General features: G+C 43.4%; 2 protein-coding genes across 2 annotated transcripts in view; one reads left to right on the forward strand and one right to left on the reverse strand.

The window, feature by feature from the left end:
• Positions 1-17,602, reverse strand: part of DISP2 (dispatched RND transporter family member 2) — a 34,962-nt gene extending 17,360 nt beyond the window's left edge. Inside the window, 2 exon segments of the mRNA XM_038404294.2 lie at positions 1,554-2,006; positions 17,450-17,602. Of these exon segments, the coding sequence (XP_038260222.1) occupies positions 1,554-2,006; positions 17,450-17,517 (521 nt within the window). The 5' untranslated portion in view covers positions 17,518-17,602.
• CCDC9B (coiled-coil domain containing 9B) overlaps positions 1-22,968 on the forward strand; it is a 168,255-nt gene that overhangs the window by 3,867 nt on the left and 141,420 nt on the right. The window lies entirely within an intron of this gene.

Raw genomic sequence — 22,968 nt, forward strand, 5'->3', positions numbered from 1 at the left:
TGATTATGACTTTTCTATCTGCCAGCACTGCAAACTCTGCAAGCGCTTTGCAAAACCAGCTGAGTCGGTAGCTTAAATTACCTATTATAAAGAATTTAACTGATAATTTTGTTGAAGGTATATGAGCTAAAATAGGATCCTAGTCACTCTCTGATAGCTGTGAGGCTCTATAGTGCAAACAGAGGAAAACATAGGGTTTTTTCTGTTGCTAGATATAGCTTAAGAAAATAAAGGGACAGAATGTGCTTAACCTTGTACCAGAGTGCAGGGATAGATTCAACACTATCTAATCTACCTCTGTTAGGATCTTCTAAGGTGCCTGTCACTGTGATATTAAAGGGCTTGGGAACTTTAGCACCAATAGTGGTCCTAAAAATAAGGAGAGGGGTGTAGTAGATGCCTCTGTACTCTTACAGCTCTTCCAGAGACATGCATGCCTGCTAGTGTGCGGCTTTTCCTCAGCCTCCATTTACAGCCAAACCAGGCAGTGGCTTTAAGTCCCAGTTTAGTTCTCAAAGGGCTACTATATTGAGTGAGAAGATCATTTTTACAGTCATTTTTCTGACCATCACCATACTTTAAGAGAGAACACCCCGGTTCAAATAGAATGTTCCTTCCACAGAAAGGAAACCCTGGCAGCTATTTGGGATTCTCCAGCATTTTGATAGCCTCACAGGATGAAATGCACTCTTCGGCTCACTGAAATACTTAAGAACCAAAGGGTTTTGGGGTACTTCTTACAATATACCAGAAGAAAATAGGAGAACTGCAAAATATGGGCCTGATCATTGCTAGATTAGATGTCTTGACCCCAGTTTGAGGAGCACTGGCATTATCTAATGAGTCCTATTAGGATCAAAGCGTGGGGTGCACAGCAGGAAGGAACTAAGAACTGCTTGTATGCCCTACACAAGTAGCACTGCTCACTCCATGTGCCTTGGGGGTCCCTATTGCCCCAAAGCAGAAGAGGAGCTGGCAGAGCCTTGGTCCCCATCTCTGTCCTCACAACCTCTCCAGCACAGCACTTTCCCTTCCCTGCATACCGCAAAGCTCTAAGAAAGATTGAGAGCAGAGCACTGTGAATAATGGATATTTTGTTTAACTGGTAATCTTGAAAAATTAGGAAACCAATTTCAGGTTGATGAGAAAATTGTATGTTTTTGAAATTTTCAGCAAATCAAAAGTAAGAAAAAAGTTGTTTGGGGTCTAACTGAATGTTTCATTTGACCTGAAATGAAATGTTTGGTAAGATTTCAATCAATTTTTAACATTTTTAATTCTTTAAAAATAGAATTAAAGAAAATTTCAAAATGAAAAGTCAGTTCAAATAAAAAAATTGAAATGCTTTGTTTAGAAAATATCAAACAAAGCATTTTTGATTTTTCAGAATTTTAAGGATTTTTCCTCAATTGAAACAATTCAGTGAGATTGACATAAATTTGTGAAATATTTTGGTCACCAAATTTGCTATTTTTGCCAAAAAGTTTTAGTAGAAAAATTTTGTCCAGCTGCAATCGTGAATAACCCTGTGACCTGTACAGACTTTGGCTTACCTGACTGTTACAATGTGGCGCTGCACTGGTCGTGACTGCTGCTGGTCATGTGACCACTGTTTCCATTGACTTTCAGAGGTCTCGTGATGGGCAGCTGGTAAAGAATTCCCACTGGAATGGTGGGAGCACAAAGTGGCCCTCTCTCCATGCCCTGGAAGTGGGGGCAAGGCATAGCTGTCTCTAGGTTCTTGCTGGTTGCAATGGTAATAGAGGTGATGTTGATGTGAGTCCTGGGAGCTGGATGGCACCTGACCATTGGACTGAACAGACATTGGTCCAAGCATGCGGTTGGAGGAAGACGGATGACCTCTCACCAAGCTGGGAGATGCAGTGATAGGGCACCGATGGACTGGACAGACTCTTTCCCAGGGAGCTCCACCATGGCTTGGTTCAGTCTTCCTGATCTCTGGCACATTAAGACAGGTTTTGCAAGGTTCTGGGTTTACTTTCTCTCTGTGAGAAAACATGGAACAATTTTATCATGTACTAGAGTAGTGGAAGGGCCCTGTATGCGATCACATCTCCCAGTCTAAAGGTTGTGATAGATTAATATATTTTAAAGTCAGAGGGGACCATTATGATCATTGAGGCCAAATCCCACATAATATATCCCATAGAACTGCCCTAGTAAGTCCTGCATCAAGCCCATATTTTGTGGTTGAGCTAGTGAGTCTACATTTTTTTTTAAGAAAGATATATGAGCTGGATTTAAAGACTTCAGGTGATGGACACTCTACCGCATCCCTAGGTAATTTGTTCCAATGGTTAATGTAGAGTATTGGAACTGGGGAGTAGTCTTTTAAATAGTTAGTGAGCCTTATAGGGGTGCTTACTGTGTGTTGTGTTTTAGAAACCTGGCAGAGTAGCATTGTGAATATGTAGCTAAGTTTTCCATGTTGTGCCATGGTTATTTGGACCCCACAGTTTCTTTGTGGTTTCTTCATGCTCTTATTGTTGTGTAAAGGGCAAAAGACACAACAATTAATGATCATAATCCAGGAATACAGTGAAACAGAGAGTAACCAAGAGGCCTAATGAAACAGAAACTAAAGGAAACTAACCTACCACCACTGAGACTATGAGTGAACTATTCATTTAAAAAGGGGAAAAGGTGTTAAAATGTCTGGAAGTTTGGGGAAAACAAACTTTTTGATAGCTCAGTAAAGAACTGGCCACCTACATCAAGAGACTGGAACCACATATAATCGCTACTGGCATACTCGCTACTGATGAGAGATGGGCTAGTATTTGGAATAGCACCTGCACCTGCTACTTGGCAGCAAGCCATGGACAAGGAATTAGAGGGTATTCCTGGCACTCAGTGTTATTTGGACAATATACATTTTATGGGAGCTAGTTATGAAGAGCACCTGGAAAACCTCCAGAAGGCACACGTGAGGCTGTCATAGTCCTTGTTTAGAGCAAACAAGGAAAATGTGAATTTTTCAAAGAATCAGTTATGTATTGTAGCCATAATATTGACAAAGATGGATTGCGTAAATTATAAGAGACAGCTGAAGCTATCCCTAAAGCATCCCAACCAAAAAACGTGTCACAATTACTTTCTTTTGGGGGGATGGTCAGTTATTGCTATAGATTCTTGCTTAACACAGCAACAGTGTTATCTCTCCCGAATGAACTGTTACACAATGGAAAGAAATGGTGTTGGTCCATACAGTGCACCAAAGCTTTTGATGAGGGCAAGAGTCTTACAGCATCTGAAAATATCCTTGCACCCTATAGTGTATCTTTGCCTGTAAAGTTCACCTGTTTTCATACTGAAAGGCCCATTGCCTTTGTTTCTAGATCTCTTACCTCAGCAGAATGTAACTCAAATTGATAGAGAAGCTCTGAGGTTAGCCTGGGGAAAAAGTTTAATCAATATCACTATAGGAAACAATTTACTCTAGTTATGGATAATCAACTTCTAGTCTCAATTTTTAACCAAAGAGTATTAGTAATGCCTGCTGCAGCACAATTACAGAGGTGGGCAACATTCTTGGGCACTCACTGTTATAATATTGAGTTCAAAAGTACCAACGAACATGCAAATGCAGATTGTATGTCAAGCATATGCAGACTGCTATGAAGTTCAGGTCACATGTACTCCAGAAATTACATGGCCGGCCATTTGGGAATTATAAAAACGAAAAGTCCTTGTCCAAAGTTTTGTGTGGTACCCAGGCAATGATACACAAATAGAGGAAATGGCAAAACAATGTCCAGCTTGTCAAGAAAACACAACACATGTCTAAACATGCTCCTTTACATCCTTGGGTGTAGCCAAACCCTGTGGCAGTAAATCTACATAGACTATGTTAACCCATTTATAGGACATATGTTTTTGATTGCAGTAGATGACCGCTCTAAATGGCCTGAACTATGCTATATTAATTCAACTAAATCACTGCAGATGGTAGAAGGGTTAAGACTCTTGTTTCCAAGATCAGGAGTTTCTAAAGAGATTGTCAGTGACAAAATAACTCAATTCATATCTGCAGAGTTTCAGTGGTTTTTCAGAAAAAATGGTATCAAACATGTCACATCAGCTCCTTACCATCCTACCACAAAGGGATTAGTGGGAAGATTTATCCAGACATTAAAGCAATTGATTTGTGCTATAACTTCAGATAAAGGTAGTTTACAACATAAGAGTACAAATTTTTCTATTGGCCTATAGGAATGCAAAATGTGCCACTACAAATCAGATGCCAGCGATATTGTTTATGGGATGTAATTTAAGATCTTGCCTGGACTTGTTGAAGGCTTGTTAAAATCATTCCTATGGCAGTCAACACAGTTGTCCCTAACACAGTGAAGGGCAGTTGGAGTGGATGCAGATGAATGAGAGAATATAATCCTGTGGGACAGAACACATGAAAAACATTTACTTAATCTTTCCTCGTGTCTACTTATTATACAGCAACATTGGCTGAAACACACTTATTGTATACCCCAATGACTTTTGCCAGCTCCAGGGAGCAGAGTTAAGGATCCAAAGCAGGGCTGGTGTGTACCGTAACTCTATATTTTCTGGTTTTTAGAAGTTTAAGTTTGTTTTACGTTAACTATTTATTTCCTGGTTTTCAGTGGTTTAAATATAGGTGTACTTGACCTGGAAGAGTCCAAGGCACTGCCAGTCAATTTTAACTCTATGTTAAAGTTTTTGGACATTGAATTTTAGTTAGAGTTCTGGAATTGTGGTCCACACTATACGATGGCCAATTCAAGATCTTTTTTCATTTCCTTGTTATGTTCTAAGATGATATGTCATTGTTATTTCCTGTACCCTGGACCGTATTTTTTCTTGATATATATTCATTATGTACAATTTAAACAAGCAATGATTTACTAAAATAAACAATAATTCACAGATATTTTGCCACACTGACAAATTACACTTTTAGAATAATAGAATCATAAAAATGAAGGGTTGGAAGGGACCCGAAGAGGTCATCTAGTCCATCTCCCTGTGCTGAAGCAGGACCAAGTAAACTTCGACCATCCCTGATAGGTGTTTTCCTAATCTATTTTTAAAAACTTCCTATGATGGGAATTCCACAACCTCCCTTGGAAGCCTATTCCAGTACTCCACTATCCTTAGAGATAGAAAGATTTTCCTAATACCTAACCTAAATCTCCCTTGCTGAAGATTAAGCTGTTTACATCTTGTCCTACCATCAGTGGACATGGTGAACAATTGATCACAGTGCTCTTTATAAGAGCCCTTAGCATATATGAGGATTGTTATCAGGTCTCGTCCCCCCAAATCTTCTTTTCTCAAGACTAAACATATCCAGTCTTTTAAACTTTCTGCATAGATCATGTTTTCTAAATCTTTTATCATATCTACGCTCTCCTCTGGATTCTCTCCCATTTATCCACATCTTTCTTAAAGTGTGGTGCCGAAAACTGGACACAATACTCCAGCAGAGGTCTCACCAATGCTGAGTAACAATGACTTTCTGTGTCTTACATATGGCATTCCTGTTAATACAGCCCAGAATGATATTAACCTTTTTCACAACTGCATCGCATTGTTGGCTTATATTCAGTTTGTGATCCACTATAACCCTGAGATCCTTTTCTGCAGTACTACTGCCTAGCCAGTTACGCCTCATTTTGTATTTGATTTTTCCTTCTGAAGGGAAATACTTTGCATTCATCTTTAATCAATTTCATCTTGTTGATTTCATACCAAATCTCATATTTTTCCAGGTCATTTTGAATTCTAATTCTGTCCTCCAAAGTGTTTGCAATTCCTCTGAACTTGGTGTCATGCACACATTTTATAAGTGTACTCTCCACTCCATTATGCAAGTCATTAATGAAAATAGTGAATAGTACTGGACTCAGGACAGACCCCTGTAGGACTCCACTAGACACCTCCTCCCATTAATAAATATTCTCTGAGTAGGTCCTTCAACCAGTTATACATCCACTTACAGTTATTTCATCTAGACCTCTTTTCTCTAATTAGCTTATGAAAATGTCATGTGGGACTGTGTCAAAAGCCTTACTAAAATCAAGATATAGCACGTCTACTGCTTCCCCACATCCACTCATCCAGTAACCCTGTCAAAGAAGGAAATTACATAGGTTTGGTATGATTTGTTCTTGACAAATCTATGTTGACCATTACTTATCACCCTCTTATCCTCTAGCTATTTACAAAGTGACTGCTTAAAAATTTGTTCCAGTTCTTTCTGGATATTGATGTTAGACTGACTAGTCTTTAATTCTCCAGGGTCCTCTTTGTTCCTCCTTTTTAAAGACAGGTACTATGTTCCCTTCTTCAGTCCTCTAGAACCTCTCCTGTCCTCCATGAATTTTCAAAGATAATTGCTAATGGTTCTTAGATTGCGTCAATGAATTTCCCGAAGTACTTTACAATGAATTTTGTCAGGCACTGCTTACTTAGATAAGTTAGCTGTATTCAAGTCTTCTTTAACTTGTTCTTTCCCTATTTTGGCTTGTATTTCTTCCCCCTTTTTGTTAATATTAATTGTGTTAAACATCTGGTCACAATTAACTTTTTTAGTGGAGACTGAAGCAAAATATGCATTAAACACCTCAGTCTTCTTGATGTCATCTGTTATTAACTCTTATTCCCTGTTAAATAGTGGACCTACACTTTCCTTTATCTTTCTGGTGCTTCTAATGTATTTATAGAACCTCACCTTATTGCCTATTATGTCTCGCGATGTAACTCATTTTGTGCCTTAACCTTTCTGATTTTGTCCCTACATACTTCTGATATTATTTTGTATTCATCCTTAGAAATTTGTCCCTGTTTCCATACTTTGTATGATTTGCTTTTGAATTTTGGGTCATTAAAGAGCTATTGATGGAGCCATATTGCCTCTTTTTAGACTTCCTATCTTTCCTTCACTTAGGATACTTTGCTGTTGTGTCTATAATATTTTCTCTTTTAGAAACTGCCAGGTGTCCTGAACTCCTTTTTCCCTTAGACTTTCTTCCAATGGGAGAGTAGCTACCTGTTCTCTGAGCCTGTAAGTCCATTGTCCTTATTCTGCTGCTCTTATTTCTTCCTTTCCATACAATCATGAAATCTATCATTTCATGATCACTGTCAAATGCTTTCTACCTTAAGATTGGCAACTAATTCCTCACTGGAATTCAGAATCAAGTCTAAAATGGCTGAACTTCTGAAACAAGAAGTTGTCCTCATTGTCCTCAAAATCAAAATACATTTTGGTGATCTAACTCCTATAAGATATTTGGATTTTTAAAAAAATTTTTAAAGAGCTGGTGCTAGATAGTGGAGTGGGACCAGAAACTGTTCATTGATTTTTCATATCTAGAGTGTCTGTCTTTATTACTGGAGGAGAAAAACATTCTCATGTACAACACTGTGAAGCCAACTAAGGAAATGGGGGAAACATGAGCAGTGAAAAATTCCTCCTGACACACTCAAAAAAGCAGCCTGCTACAAAAATGACTGATCATAAAAATGGACAGATAACCCTTTAATTTATTCAATTGCATCCAATTGTTGCTTAAATACATGAATATTCTTGACTCTTTAACACTCCTAGTGGACGTCTGTTCCCCCTATTCACCACTATGCCTGTAAAATAATGCCACTTTAAATTCTTCCTCCAGATGTTCCCTCCCAGCTGATACGCTTGACCCTGGCCTGTCCAAGAACTTCATAGTTTATAATAACTTGAGCTAGTTTAAATCTTTCACTTAAGTCACTTGTTAATCATCGCTCATGACTAACTAATTCCAGTTCAGTCAATCATTTATCATATGTAAGCACCGAATTTCCTTCATCATCTTAGCTGTCCTACGTGGTACTCTCTCCAATTTCATTATAGTGTCACCATGGCTATCCAAAGGTCTTACATGAAATCTGAAGCTTTTGGATATTGTGGGTTGGTAACCACCTATGTAAGCTTTGAAGATTTCAAAGTCTGCAGAAGCTACAATCCCAATTAGCTGTGGATCTGGCAGCCTCAACATTTTATATGCAGTTCTTGCCAGAGTCGTAGACCAGCTCATGTTTGTTTGCCTGTACCAGGTCATAACACTATTATTTTGCTGCATAGACAGGACCCTCTAATCATATTAGAGAAGAGAGGATGAAGGAGTTTGTGGTGTTTGTTTACTGTTGGGAGTAGGGGGGAGGAAAGGGGAGGACTGGCTAGATCAGTGCATTTATGAATCATCTGCACACATGCTTTAATGATACTGGAACTGAACAAGAAGCTAACAACACTGAAAGAACAACATCTTCTGGAAGATAATTTCCAATCAGGGTGATGTGATATATTCAACAATTTTGGGGCTGTGGGGGCAGAAATGTTCCCTCAGGCACAGAAAAATAGCAGCCTACAGTGGTGACCTCACAGCTTCATTTTGTCAAACCCAGCTGGATGCAACCCAAGAGATGAACCAAGAGAGGAGAGGGAGGCAGAGACCAAAGACCAGACTGAAATTAACTGCTCCTGTTATCTACCATTGCTGGTTGTGTTCCTTACAATGTTTGCCTCCCTCAGAAGCTGGCTCAGAGCTCCAGGGCTGGCAGCTAGGGTTACCACGCATCTGGTTTTTAACCGAAATGCCAGACGAAAAGGGACCCTGGCGGCTCTGGTCAGCACCACTGACCACGCCACTAAAAGTCCAGTCGGCAGCGCAGTGGGGCTAAGTCAGGCTCCTTGCCTACCCTGGCTCTGTGTGGCTCCCAGAAGCAGCGACATGTCCCTATGGACCCTAGGCACAGGGGTGGCCAGGTGGCTCCGCATGCTGCCCCTGCCCACAGGCACTGCCCCTGCAGCCAGGAATCACCTAGGAGCCACAGGGACATGCCGACCGCTTCCAGGAGCTGCCTGAGATAAGTGTTGTATAGAGCCTGCACCCCTTACTTTCTGCATCCCAACCCCCTGCCCCAGCCCTGAGCACTCTGAACCCCTTGGCCTCAGCCCAGAGCCCCTGCCTGCAATCCAAACCCCTCATTTCTGCCCCACCCCGGAGCCCTCACCCCCAGCCAGAGCCCTCATCTCCTCCCACACTCCAACCCTCTGCCCCAGCCCGGAGCCCCCTCCCACACTCCAAACCCCTCATTTCTGGCCCCAGCCAGGAGCCTACACTCCCAGCTGGAGCCCTCACCCCCTCTCGTGCCCTAACCCCCTGCCCCAGCCCGGTGAAAATGAGTGAGTGAGCGAGGGTGGGGGAGAGCAAGTGACGAAGGGAGAGGGGATGGAGTGAGTGGGTGGTGTGGCCTTGGAGAAGAGGCGGGGTAGGGGTGGGGCCTTGGGAAGTGGCAGGGCAGAGTGCGGGGCAAGGGTATTCAGTTTTTGGCAATCAGATAGTTTGTAACCTTACTGGCAGCTTAGAGCTGGGTCCTCCCACTGCGCGCGGCAGCTTGGAACTCTGGGTCCCACCCACCAACCCCAGTGGTTCAGAGCTGCAGGGGCCCCTGCCAGCCATGGCAGCTCGGAGCTCTGGGGCCCCTGACAGCTGACAGCTCCAGTCCTGCTGCCCTGGGGATGAAGCAGAAAATGTCATGGAAGTCTCTGGAAGTCACGGAATCCATGATCTCCATAACATAATCTTACCCTTACTTATGGCACAACTGCTCGATTGGATTAAATGACTGTCCTCTGGGAAACAGTAACCTTATGAAAATTTGGTCTCCACTGGAAGTTTCCTCCTTCACTAAGATATTCAGACAATTTGAAAATCAAATTTATGAAACTGAACTAGTCACCTTGTTACATTGCTTTCCTGAGATGATACCACAGCACAGACAACAACATTTTGCACCATCTGAGGAGTCAGAAACACCAAAAGAACAAAGATGGCATCTTCCTATTCTCCTGTGAAAATGTACAGGAAAGCTTAAACAATGACTCCTAACTAGACTCCTTTCTACTTCTTTACCCCACTGGAAGGTAGAGCAACAATGATGCAGACTAAGCAGAGGGTGTGGTTTATGCAAGGAGCCAAGGCCACAGATCCATAAAACATGGGATTAGCAGAGGCCAAGTCCACAGATCTTGGCCCATGTATGCACCTAGAGTCTGGATCTGTGCCATGCTGTCAAGCTTCAGCAATGGCTAAATATGTGGCTCCGGTGCTGCGTGGTCATTGACAAGCCCCCAGCCTCCTATGCACACAGTGTAAAAGCTGTAGAGGAAGAGTTAGTGCTGGAAACATGCTGTGTAAATTGGCTGGTCCCCAATTGCTTCTCATTGGCTGACTACACCCAGTCACATGAAACTGAGCTCAGGCACCGTGGCAGAAGTAGCTTCATATGGAAGGGAAACGATACCACATAGCCACCATCCCCCTCTGCACAGTAACCCCATTTATCCAGCATTTCTGTAATTTTGGTTCTCTCTGAGCCATGCAGTGGGAGGAGAGAGCTTGTGACTCAAACTGAGAAAGGAAGGGGGAACAAATCCAGCATTTTTAAGGAGAGCTGTAATGTGGGTCTATGAGAACCATTCTGAAAAATATATGGGCTTCACTACCTCCCTGATCTGCTGCATTTTCTCCATTGTGTATTTCTTATTTTGATACAATCTCAATGATGTAATATTCCTCTGAAGATGTTATACGAATCTGTAACTTAGCAGGATGCCATCACTCACTGTTTTCCCAAGTAATTTAAATGTTTTTGTTATTATGTACTAATAATTTATATTGTGGTACACCTAGAGGTTGGAGCCTGATTGTTCTAGACCCTGTACAAACAGATTGTAAATGACAATCCCTGCTTCAAAGAACTTACAGCCTAAAAGACAAGATGTACTAGGCAAATGAAAGAAAAAAACAGGTGTGGGACAAGGGGAGAGGGGAGGTAACACATAAAACAGACTAGCTCTGTGGACAACTCTAGCCAATCAATAGCAGTAATCACCATTCACATACTCTCAAAAATGGAAGAATTACATCCCAAGGGGGTTTTCCCTCACCTAAAATATGGATTCTACCAATTTTCTTCAAATAAAAAAAAACCCTCCTGTGCTAAGACCTACTACTGTGTGCCAAGTTTCTGTCTAGACTTGATATAATTTTTACTGAGACTTACAATAGAAGTTTTTAGAAGGGGCACTATAATAGAATTTAAAGAAAGGTTTATAATAGATGTACTGACAGATTCTTTTCTCAAGCACTAGGAATATGACACCAGCAACATGGAAATGTGACACAATAGTTGAGAGGGAATGAGTTCTTCTCTGATTTAACTTTTTTAAGGTGATAAAAGGACCATATTTTAGACAACAGGGAGCTCACAGCTGCAAGCATTCAGAGATAAGGCAGAGATAATAGAAAAGCAGCATAACGCTATCAGAATGCATCAAGCACTCAAGCTAAAACTGTCATCTACTGTTCTGTATAACAAGCAATTAAAAATAGTTATAGGATACAAAATTAAAGAAAATAAAACAAAACAGGAAGAAGAGATGACTGATAAAATGACAGGATCAAATATTGTTCAACAATTATGATTTGTTCATATGTTGCTAGCATGTTTAAAGATGTTTAATTTTTTAATCTTAGTATTGCATCTTATTAAATGAGGGCCTGCCTTTAATTGCCTTTAGATTAGGCTCTTAGACCTGGTCTACACTAAATGGGTAAGTTGATGTAGGCTGTCTTGTGTTGAACTAGCTGTGGAAATGTTTTCACTTAAATTTGGCTCCCGCCGAAGCAAGTGCCTCTCTACAGCAATTGTAGTACCCACTTCTCCCAGAGGCGTAGAGCCACTGTCAATGTAATTACATTGACACAGTGTCAGTGTAGACACAGTGTTGCTTACATTGGATGTTACTGGCTTTCAGGAGCCATCCCACAATGCCCCACACTGACAATACAATCAATACAAGCGCTCCTGATGAGGATGTGCACTGCCAACACAAGGAGTCAAGTGTGCGCACACACAAGCGATTTAATAATTGCAGTGGCTGCATGCCATCATAAGTTAGGTCAACATAATTTTGTAGTTTAGTGTAGACATGGCCTTAATTATTGGTGGAATCTGATAATATCCTGAGAAAGATAAGTACAATAGCCCAAAGTCATCACTAGTGAGATGTCATTGACTTCTGTAGCATCACACCAGGATGAATTTGACCCAATTTGTGTACATCACATGGTTGGGATAATAGAAAAGGAAACAATCTGGAGCCCATTTCTGCTCCTCCTTAAGTCAATAAGAATTTTGTGACTGTGTCAGTCCAGGCTCTTGGGATGGTATCTTTGATAATGTGTACATACCATATTATTAAGCCTTCTGATTTTAGGTTTTAACCAATAAACAATTATAAGAAAGAAAGAAAGAAAGAAAGAAAGAAAGAAAGAAAGAAAGAAAGAAAGAAAGAAAGAAAGAAAGAAAGAAAGAAAGAAAGAAAGAAAAAGGATTATCCAATAAACACCAGAAAAACACTGGAAACAGTTACTTGTATCTAAGGGTTTATCTACACAGAGCAGTTATGCGGGTTACAGAGGTGTGATTTCTAAAGCACATGAATGTGTTGTTAATTGATTAGTCTATATAGACTCTGCTGGTGCACACTAAAAATTCCCTAATGAACTTTAATATAGTAATTGCAATAGGGAACATAAGAAAGATTATCCATTATAGATATACAAAGAGAAAGCCCCCTCAACCCTTGATTTTTGGATATCTACATAAAATTCAATAATTACTGAAAAAAATTACCCCCCTCTCCCAAATAAAATTAACAATCCCCAAAAACCAGAAGTCCTACATATCAGGCACATTTAAGGTGCCAATCCTGCATGATTCTGAGGATCTCTTGTGAGACATTGAGCACCCTCAATTCCCATTGACTTCAGTCACAGCAGTATTAGGCCCAATTCCCCCTTCCTCTTATGCACAGAAAATGGACCAAATTCATCCCAAGAATAACACTGAAGTCAACAAAAGTAGAGGGTAAAATTACAAGTTGTGGGAAAGAGAAGATCTAAGAATTTTGTTATTTAAATGACTAAAAATTTGTATAACAATAATTTTAGAGGGGGGCCCAATTACTTTCACTCTTTCCTTTGGCCAATATTTTGTATAGTCAATATCTTATAGACTGAAAAAAATTCCACAGGTTTTTTTCATTATAGCAGCAGAATCTATTCTTGAGGAGACCTGCAATCTTTTTAATGGGACTCTTGAGTATGTTAAATCAGTATGAAGAATTAATGAGATGGCAAAAGGCTGCCTCCCACATTTGTACTTTCCACTGACAAGAAAAGTTTAGCTTTACCGTTCCTATCCTTTGATGCTACTAAACATAATATTGAATTTACTATCAAATAGCTATTGATGCAATTGTATTCAAACACACATATATACATATACACATAATAAACAAAAGACATGATATCCAGAGTTGGATGCTATTCACCCAAGAAGGTGAATACTGAAGGAATTAGCTGAAGAAATCTTGGAGTCACTGGCAATAATATTTATAAACTCATGGATAACAGGAGATATCCTGGAAGACTGGAGAAGAGCTAACATAATGCCCATCTTTAAAAAGTGGGGCAAGGAGGAGCTGGAGAACTATACACCAGTCAACCTGACTACAATACCTGGGAAAGTAAAGTATAAAACATACAATTTGAAAATACTTGGAGAATGAAGGAGTAATCGCTAGCAGCCAGCATGGATTTACCAAGGACACATCAAGCCAAACCAGTTTCATTTCCTTCTTTCACAGGGTAACTGGTTTGTTGGACAAGGGGAATACAGTGGACATAATATTCCTGGACTTCAGCAAGACCTTTTGACACAGTCCTGCATGACATTATGATAAGTAAGCTGGAGAAATGTGGGCTTGGCAGAACTACCATTAAGTGGATACATAATTGGTTAAACAACCACAAAAAGAGAGTAACTATTAATGGAATGATGTCAGATTGGAGGAAAGTCTCAAGTGGGGTTCCACAGGGGTCTTTTCTGGGTCTGGTGTTGTTTAACATCATTATTAATGACCTGGATTAGGAATAGAGAGCAACTGATCAAATTTGCAGATGACACAAAGCAAGGGAGGGTTGCCAACACTTTGGAAGATGAAGCTAAAATTCAGTGGGATCTTGATAAATTGGAGAACTGGGCTATAAACAACAAAATGAAAACAACAAAGACAAATGTAAGATACTATGCTTAGAGAAGAAAAACCAAATGCATAACTACAAAATAAGGGATAACTGGCTTGGCAGCAGCCCTGTAGAGAAGAATCTGGGAGTTGTGGTGGATCACAATGTCAATATGAGTCAGCAATGCAATGCTGTTGCAAAAAAGGCAAATGCAATTTTAGGTTGCATTAACAGAGGCAAAGCATGGAAGTCATGGGAGGTGATAGTACCTCCCTACTCGGTGCTGATAAGGCCTCAACTGGAGTACTGTGTCCAATTTTGGTCACCAGTGTATAAAAAGGATGTAGAGAAACTGGAAAGAATCCAGAAGCAAGTGACAAATATGATCAAAGTGATGGAATGCAAGCCATATGAGCAAAGGTTGCAGGAACTGGGTATGTTTAGTTTGGAAAAAAGGAGGTTAAGGGGGGACATGATAGCAATCTTCAAATACTTGGAAGGCTGCCATAAAAAAGATGTTCTCTCTTGCCACAGAGGGCAGGACTAGAGGCAATGGGTTCAAATTGCAGCACAGTGGATTTCAATTAAATCTCAGGAAAAACTTCCGAACTATAAGAACAGTAGGACAATAGAACAGACTGCCTAGACAGGTTGTGGAAGCTCCTTCACTGGAGGTTTTCAAAAGGAGACTGGATAGTGATCTGTCTTGTATGGTTTAGACACAACACAACAAATCCACATCTTGGCACGGGGTTAGACTAGATGACCCTTGTGGTCCTTTTTAACCCTATGTTTTTACAATTTTGAAGTACAATTTGCCCTGTGTACACAATGGTTAGTTAAAATGTCAACTAATACACTTAAACAAACAAACACTCAAAACAACACCTTTATATCCTAGTCTCGAAAAGGTCCAAGGAAACTTGTTCTTTTGAGGCATCAATAGCTATCTGATGGTAAATTCAGTAGAATGTTCACTAAGCTCAATAGACAGGAAATGTGAAGTTAAATGTTTAGTTTACAAACACACATACACACACACACAAGATCTGTATAGAAAGCCACATACAAATGTCTATATATATATATATATATATATATATATATATATATATATATATATATTATATAAAAATGTGTGGGAAGAGGCATTGTCTAATTGTACATTATTCCAATAAATTATATTGTAACTGAGCATGAGACTATAAACCACAAGATAAAGCTCAAAGTGGAGTCTGATTCTGCCAGCCATCTTTACTCACACATGTAATTGTAACTCATGTATGTAGTCCTATTGATTTCAGTGGAGCTGCTCACTTGAGCAAGGATTATTCAAGTAAGCAAATGTTGCAGGATTTGACTGGTCATTTCTATGTCACCAGATTCCCAAAAATTTGTTGTGAAATGGTTACCCGAAGGGTTTATTTTTAGAATAGTACATGAGTATTTTATTAACCAAAACACACAGACTTCTTGCCTGAGATTTTCAAAGCTATCTAAGGAGATTTGACTGCCCACTTTCCTTGGACAGGTTGGATTAATCTCAGTACTAATGTAAAGTTTATTATTTGTATTAGGCAAAAGTGAAACTCTTTGTCTTTATGAATATATTTAGTTTAGTTTGATCTTCTGCTATGCGCTGATCAACTAGAAAATCTAGATAATTTGTAAGACCTATGGCTCCTGAAAAACAAATGAAAATCTGTTTAAATATTTAGGGCTGCCTTTGCCCTATAACAACATGACTATTGGGCTTCTTAGGAAAATTACTGTAACGGTGCATATATGCATAGTAACTGATTTTGTAAGCTATGCATTGGGACATATAGCTTAAAGGACGTGACCAAACCTGCAGAGTTTTGTTTAGACTGTGATTATAGTTTTTGGGAGCAAGGAATGTGCACTCTTTTGTATTTGTACAGCAACCAGCACATTATGGATGCTAAGAGAAGCACATAATAAATACTAAGAATAACTTCTTTAACAATATATCATATTTTGTTACAGAAATTATAATTTATAAGGCTAAATCACATGCCCAGGCAAATGCAGATTGTAATGATATATGGGGCACACAGTTTTGCATGCAAAATCATTTGGAAACAGAGAAATCAGAATGTGTGTGCAAATAGCATTTGACAGATAACTATCTGATGAGCTCTCTGTCACTCTGGTATAGAATTGTCTCCATATCTACACCCACAGAGGTTTGTAGTGTGTGTATGTCTCCTTATTTAAAGGCAGAAACAGTCTAATCAAACAGGTAGGTATTCCCAGTGGTTCCAGGTCTTACATCCTAATGCCACATCGTTGTCTTCCCTTATGACTATCTCTCAGCCTCCTTGCTTTGGTATTATCTGGTTAGAATTTTATTCCGTTGTGCCCTGCAGGGAAAAATGCCATTCACAGATCTATAGCAGTTATGAATGGCTTCCCTCTTGCTTGTTATAAATGTGGCGGTTACTGAGGGATAGGTCATCCCCAGAATCATACGGAGTACGGCTGCTATTCTGTAGGACACTATCCGCAGCCCATGGTAATTGCCCTGCTCATTGTTACATTGGAACTGGAAACAGGTGCAAAATCTGCATATATTTCCCTTGTTTGTGCAGTCATGAGGCAAGTAAATTAGGTGTTCTCCCCTGTTTGAGAAAATCCTGGCTGACGCGACAGGTCGTTCTCTTCGGGGATCTAGGGCAGTGTGTGTCGTTTTAAGTCGAGGATAAACGCCAAACCAATCTGGAGCCAGATGTGCAGAGGGGCTTGTCTGATAACATCAGTGAAACATGCTCCGGCGTTAGTCCCATCCCCACTGAACTGGAAAGCCCTGTGTTTACTCGCGAGTCTCTTCTTCAGGTGATACTGGATGATCAAAGCCAATCGCAGCTGGAGGCTGGCGGGTACTCCCGCCACCAGCTGCTGCGCACCCTTTTGGCGACTCGCACCGTGTTGCACCTTAGCGAGGCCCGGAGGGGGCAGGAGGAGGCGAGCTGGGGGCGTGAAGGCTGGCAGCCCCTGCGGGGAGCTCCCTCACCCACCCCCGACTGCCTGGGCTCAGAAGGGCCGGCAGCAGTGCCCGCCACCCGGCCCCGCGCTGGGGGGATGGCAGGGGCATCACAGCCGCGGGGGCCAGGCGGGGCCGGCGCAGGGGGCGGGAGGCAGCGGGTCCCCGGGCGCCGCGGACAGGCTGGGAAAGGAGCCTCTGGAGGCAGCGGCGCGGGGCTGGGGGCTGGCGCCGGGCCGAGGGAGGGGACCCGCGGGGGGGGGCCCAGGCGAGCGGGGCAGGGACGCGCTGCGGGTCATACCTGGGCGAGCAGGTCCCCGGCTCCCGGCGCCTCCCCTCCTGCGCCTGCGGGGCCGGCGCTCCCTCCATGGCCTCGCCTCAGCGCCCCGCGGCGGCGGCTCGCCCGGGCTCGCTGCAGGCTCCGGCCGCCGGGGGGAAAGGAGCTGTCCGCCGCTCGGCGGTGCTGAACGCCCGCGCCCCCCGCTCCGCCCCCGCGGGCAGCGCGCCTGCGCAAGCGCAGAGGGCGCGGGGCGGGGAGGGGGCCGAGCCGGGCGCGTGGCCCAATAGCGGCGCCGGGCTGAGAGCGGGGCGGGGCCACGACCAGCCTCGGGGCTGGGGACCGAGAGGAGGGGGCGGGAGCCCGGGCAAGCGCCGGCGGCTGGTACCGGGTGTCCTGGCAGCACAGGGGCGGGGGAGCGAGCCCCAGCGTGGAGACCTTCCCTTTCCCCGGCTGGTAAGTGGGCCTGCTCCAGGGACGGACAACACCCCCCCCGGCGCCCCCGAGGAGAGCCTGGCCTTCCGCAGAGCCGCGCCGCTCCCCCGTGCACACACGTTAGCGCAAGTGGAGCAACTCTGCTTCCTCCCGTCTGAGTGCAGCTGGCCCCGGCCCTCAGACACGGAACTGCTGCTGCCACGCTGGTATGAGCGCTACCCGGTTCCTATGGACCACAGGGATTTTAGCAAGGGGGTGTGCATAACTGCCCAGCTCTGGGAGATGAGGCGTTTGGGAGGTAGGTGGCCAGGGCACTTAAAGGAGCGGTCACCTGGGATCAGTGTGTCTCTATGGCTCGTTCAGCATTACAGGGGTGTGCTCCTGGTTTTGAGAGCAGGAGAGGGGTGCTGGGATTAGGAATCAAGTCCAGGGAAGTGTTACTTAACTTTTAAGTTTGAAGGGTCCCCCTTAACCTGCACAATTTCAGAAAACGGGTTTGCTGAAAATAGATGCAACTTTTTAAACAATTACTGAACTGGATTCACAAGAATAACTTGTATTACAAAGCATAGGAACAACCGGACTGTTTTCCTTTTCCAAAAGTGTATTGCTAAGTATGCTTAGTTATGGGTAGAAAAGACATAATTACATTTGTATTGCATGGTGCCAGATGGGTGCCACTGACCATAGTTTGGGCGGAGAACAGGAAAACTTCACTGGGTAACAATAGAAGATTAATTTGCAGCAGCTCACTCCAGAACTTTTTTCTTGATAATAGCCATGGCCCTGCTTGTGATTTTCACCATGGCAGTGACCTTGACCTTTTTTGTGACAGTGAACACAGCCACGACTACAGCATCCTCCTGGCTTTACTTTCTATGAAAAAGCTAAAGCAAAAAGGATGAGTATTACTGTGCTAAGTATCCTGGCAACTCCCACTAATCCTCAAGCTGCTTAGAGTAAGCCCTTCCTGCTTTAATGCTCTAGATTTTTTAGAGGGTGTAAAAAGCATACATCGTTCCTTGATGGGAGATGAAGTGCTTTTATAATCCAGTGGTAGTGGAGTCCCAAGGACAGGATATGGAGACTACCAATGTCTCTAATATTCCCTGACCAGGTTGAGATGTATTGGCTGCACAATGGGGAAGGAGTCCCCTTTACTGAGTATCAGCTATGAAAATGTTTCTCTGCTACAGTTAAGCAAGAGGTTTGCTCATTAGGATTGAATAAATTGTAATTTTTAGCTCTAGAATAGCTTATGTGGCCTATCTAGAAAAAAATAAAACTTAATGTCTACTGAATAGATTGGACAGGATTTATTTGATGGTAAAGTCTCCGCTTACGGTTTCCTTTCCTTTTCCCTGCCTCCTGGTACTATAAAATAAAACAAGCAATAGAATATTAAAGAAAGATTGGGAGATGGAATCCTCAGACCCTATTATAAATATGCTGCTACTTTTATAGCTAGCAATTTCATATAGATATAATCTATTACTGTGGCTTTATTTTTATGGGTCAGGTTAGTGACATTGTGACTAGAAGAGCTTCATCTACTCCTTGTTCTTTGCTCTTGATTTGTGCAATGTAGCTTGGGCAACATAATCTCCTATGTAGTACCTATTTGAGAAGAAGTAAGGTCTTGTGGTTAAGCAGTAGATTGGGATTCAGAAGATCTGGGCTCAATTCCCAGCTATGCCACAGACTGCCTGTCACTTAGTCACTGAGGGCTTGTCTACACTGGCACTTTACAGCGCTGCAACTTTTTCGCTCAGGGGTGTGAAAAAAGTCTCCATGAGGGGCACAGCTACACTCCTCGTAGAGGTGGGTTTTTTAAGAGTGCTTGGGAGAGCTCTCTCCCAGAGCTCTGCTGCGACTACACCCAGTGTAGACTAGCACTTAGTCTCTCGGGGAACTGAGGCACAATCTGTATTAGGTGACATGTTGGAGGGACACAAAGAGGGGCACCAGCTGAAGGTGTTTAAAAGCTAAAAAGTGACCCTCCACTTGACCTGCACGTTAAGGACAGCTACATTATTTAGTTGAGTCTGTCCCATTCATGACTGGAGATAATTTTGAAGTCTTCTAAAGCTGGAGAATGAGTTCAGGATGATATAGGCACAGTGAGAAGGATTCTTGTACATTTACAGTACTCTGGAAACATAATGCTTCCAGAGTACTGCAAATGACTCCAAGATCTCTTTCTTGATGGGTAACAGCTAATTAGGCACCATCATTTTGTATGTATTGTTGGGATTATATTTTGCAATCTGTTTTGGACTTAACTATCTTGAGTAATTTTGTAACATCTGCAAACTTTGCCACCTCACTGTTTACCCCTTTTTGCAGATCATTTATGCATATGTTGAACAGCACTGATCCCAGACCAGTACAGACCCCTGGGGACACCTCTATTTACTTCACTCCTGGACCATTTATTGAATTCCTACTCTTTGGTTCCTGTCTTAACTGGAATACCTGGGAGTGCTTTCAGGATCATCTAATGATCCTTAATTTAATGACAAACCTTTTGTTATCTTAATCACCCTGCTTCTGTTTATAAACAAACTCCCTGCCCCAAAGGCAGAAGTTGCTAGCAGCAGCTGGGCCCTTGCCCCCATCTAGGCAATTGGGGAGGGGCATGTGACCCTTGCCTCCCCCTCCCCCTGCGCGTCTCCCCCTTCCTCCCACCCTTTGGCAGTCTTGTCTATTTAGGCCCTGTCTACACTGGCAAGCTTCTGTGCAGTAAAGCAGCTTTCTGAGCTGTAATGCCCGAGGCGTGCACACTGCCAAGCCACTTTGTGTAGAAACTGCGCAGTTGTAGCGCTCTAAAAATACCACCTTGACGAGAGATGTACAGCTTTCTGCGCCAGGGCTACAGCGCTGTGGTGCCAGTGTAGACTCCGTGGCAATTACAGTGCTGCGACTGGCCTCCGGGAGGTGTCCCACAATGCCTGTTCTCACCTCTCTGGTCATCAGTTTGAACTCTACTTCCCTGCCCTCAGAAAGAAAAGGGAGTACTTGTGGCACCTTAGAGACTAACAGATTTATCAACTGTCATCCCCACCCTATACATTCCTTTGCAAATTTGAAAGTCCCCTTCCTGTTTGCTCAGTGATGCATGCAGTGGTCTCAGTGCATCTTTCCAGGTGGTCATGCCTGCTCCATGCACCAGGCAATCCCCTGCTTGGAGCAATGCCGAGCTGCTGGACCTGATCGGTATTTGGGGAGAGGAAGCTGTGCAGTCACAGCTGAACTCCGGCCATCGGAATTATGATACCTACGGACAGATTTCACAAGGCATGACAGAAAGGGGCCATGACCGGGATACACTGCAGTGCAGGGTCAAAGTGAAGGAGCTGCGGAACGCCTGCCCCAAGGCACGGGAGGCAAACCGCTGCTCCGGTGCTGTGCCCACGAGCTGCCAGTTCTACAAAGAGCTGGACGCGATACTCGATGGCGACCCCACCTCCACTGCTAAGTCCCCTGTGGATACTTCATTGGCTCACATGTCAGTCGAGAGTGGACCGAACCAGTAGGAGGCAATCTTGGATGAAGAGGGGGAGGCGGAACCAGAGGCAGAGGATGTCAGAGGCCGGAGATGCATGCAGTCAGGAGCTCTTTTCTACCCTGGTGGAGCCTAGCCAGTCACAGCAGTCGGATCTTGGCAAAGTGCAAACAGGAGAGGAGGCTCCTGGTAAGTGAATCTGATTTTGGAAATTGCTGAAGCGATTTGTTGGGGGCAGGAGGGTTGCAGAAATCAGGCTTGTCTCCCACCGCATGCCTATTCTGAGCGGTGAAACAGACTGTTGATAGACTCCCTCACGTCACAGGAATCTCCCTCAGAGATCTCCAGGACACTCTCATGGAGATACTGGGCAATTCACTGCCACAGGTTCCTCGGCAGAGCTGCTTTGTTTCTTGCCCCATTAACGGTAACTTTCCTGCGCCACTGTGCCATCACTCATGCAAGCCACATAGGGGCCAGATCGGAAGCTGCAGGCCTGGAGAACACCCTCCCTTGATTCCCTGCTCACCCTCAGCAGCTAGATATCTTCCATAATGATCACATCCTGTGAAAAGTGTGGGGACAGGAATGATTATCAAGCCCCCCGTACAGTGCTGGCTGAGCCATGTGCCCAGTGTACAGCAGGGTCTGGGAAGAGTGATTCACCCTGCCCCTGTGGCTACTCACCATTTTGGGGGTCTTGGGGCTCATGTGTGCTTGCCTAAAGTCAGCCAGTCAGTGACAGGTGCGAGAGTACTGGCTGTGTTTTAAAGCACTGAATGAGTGTTGTCTGTGTTGCAAAGAATACTGCTTCTGTAAAATGTTACATTTAAAACTTCAGAGATGACATTGGGAGCCCAGCCTCCCTTATTGGCGGCAGAATGGCTGCACAGAATTAGAAAGCGGCCACAAAGAACTAAGGCGGACTTTCTCTGTGAGGTTATGATGCATTCAACTGCTGAGAAGCAGGAACTGAAGGAGTGAGGGATAGCGAGAAGAGGGACCGAAAGGAGAATGTGGGACACCAGAAAGAAGCCACGGAGCGGCTCTTAAACGTTATGTAGTGCCAAGTGGGCACGCTCCAGGCGATACTAGCTCTTCAAACCGAGCAGCTCCATGCCCGCCCTCCCCTGCAGCCGCTGTCACAAAACTCATGCGCTCCCCACACACCAACACACTCTTATCAACCTCCTGGCTCCACTCTCTACCCACAGCATTCCACTCCTCCCTCTTCATAGTCCAACACTACCCAATGCACTCAACACCCATCCCTCTGCAGTTTGGCCCTGCTGAAGTACAGCACTTGCTGCATTGTCCTCCACACAAGAAGGCTGGGTATGATCCCTGGACCTACACAAATCTGTAGCTACCTGGGACCCCTCCTCCTCTTGAGACCTTCCCTTCCCGCTGATAATTTTCATTTGACTCTCTCCTCCGGTTGTTTGTTTTCAAACCAACACAATTCTTTTATTAAAAGACATCTTTATTCTATTAAATGAAAGCAAAAGGAGCACTGCAAAGCAACATACAATTATGTTAAGGCCCCTTCTTACATCATGTGCACCAATCACCTCCTAGTGTTACAAGCACTGCAATCCCAAGC

The sequence above is a fragment of the Dermochelys coriacea genome, chromosome 6, assembly GCF_009764565.3.
Source record: "Dermochelys coriacea isolate rDerCor1 chromosome 6, rDerCor1.pri.v4, whole genome shotgun sequence".
Classification (NCBI taxonomy): Eukaryota; Metazoa; Chordata; order Testudines; family Dermochelyidae; genus Dermochelys; species Dermochelys coriacea.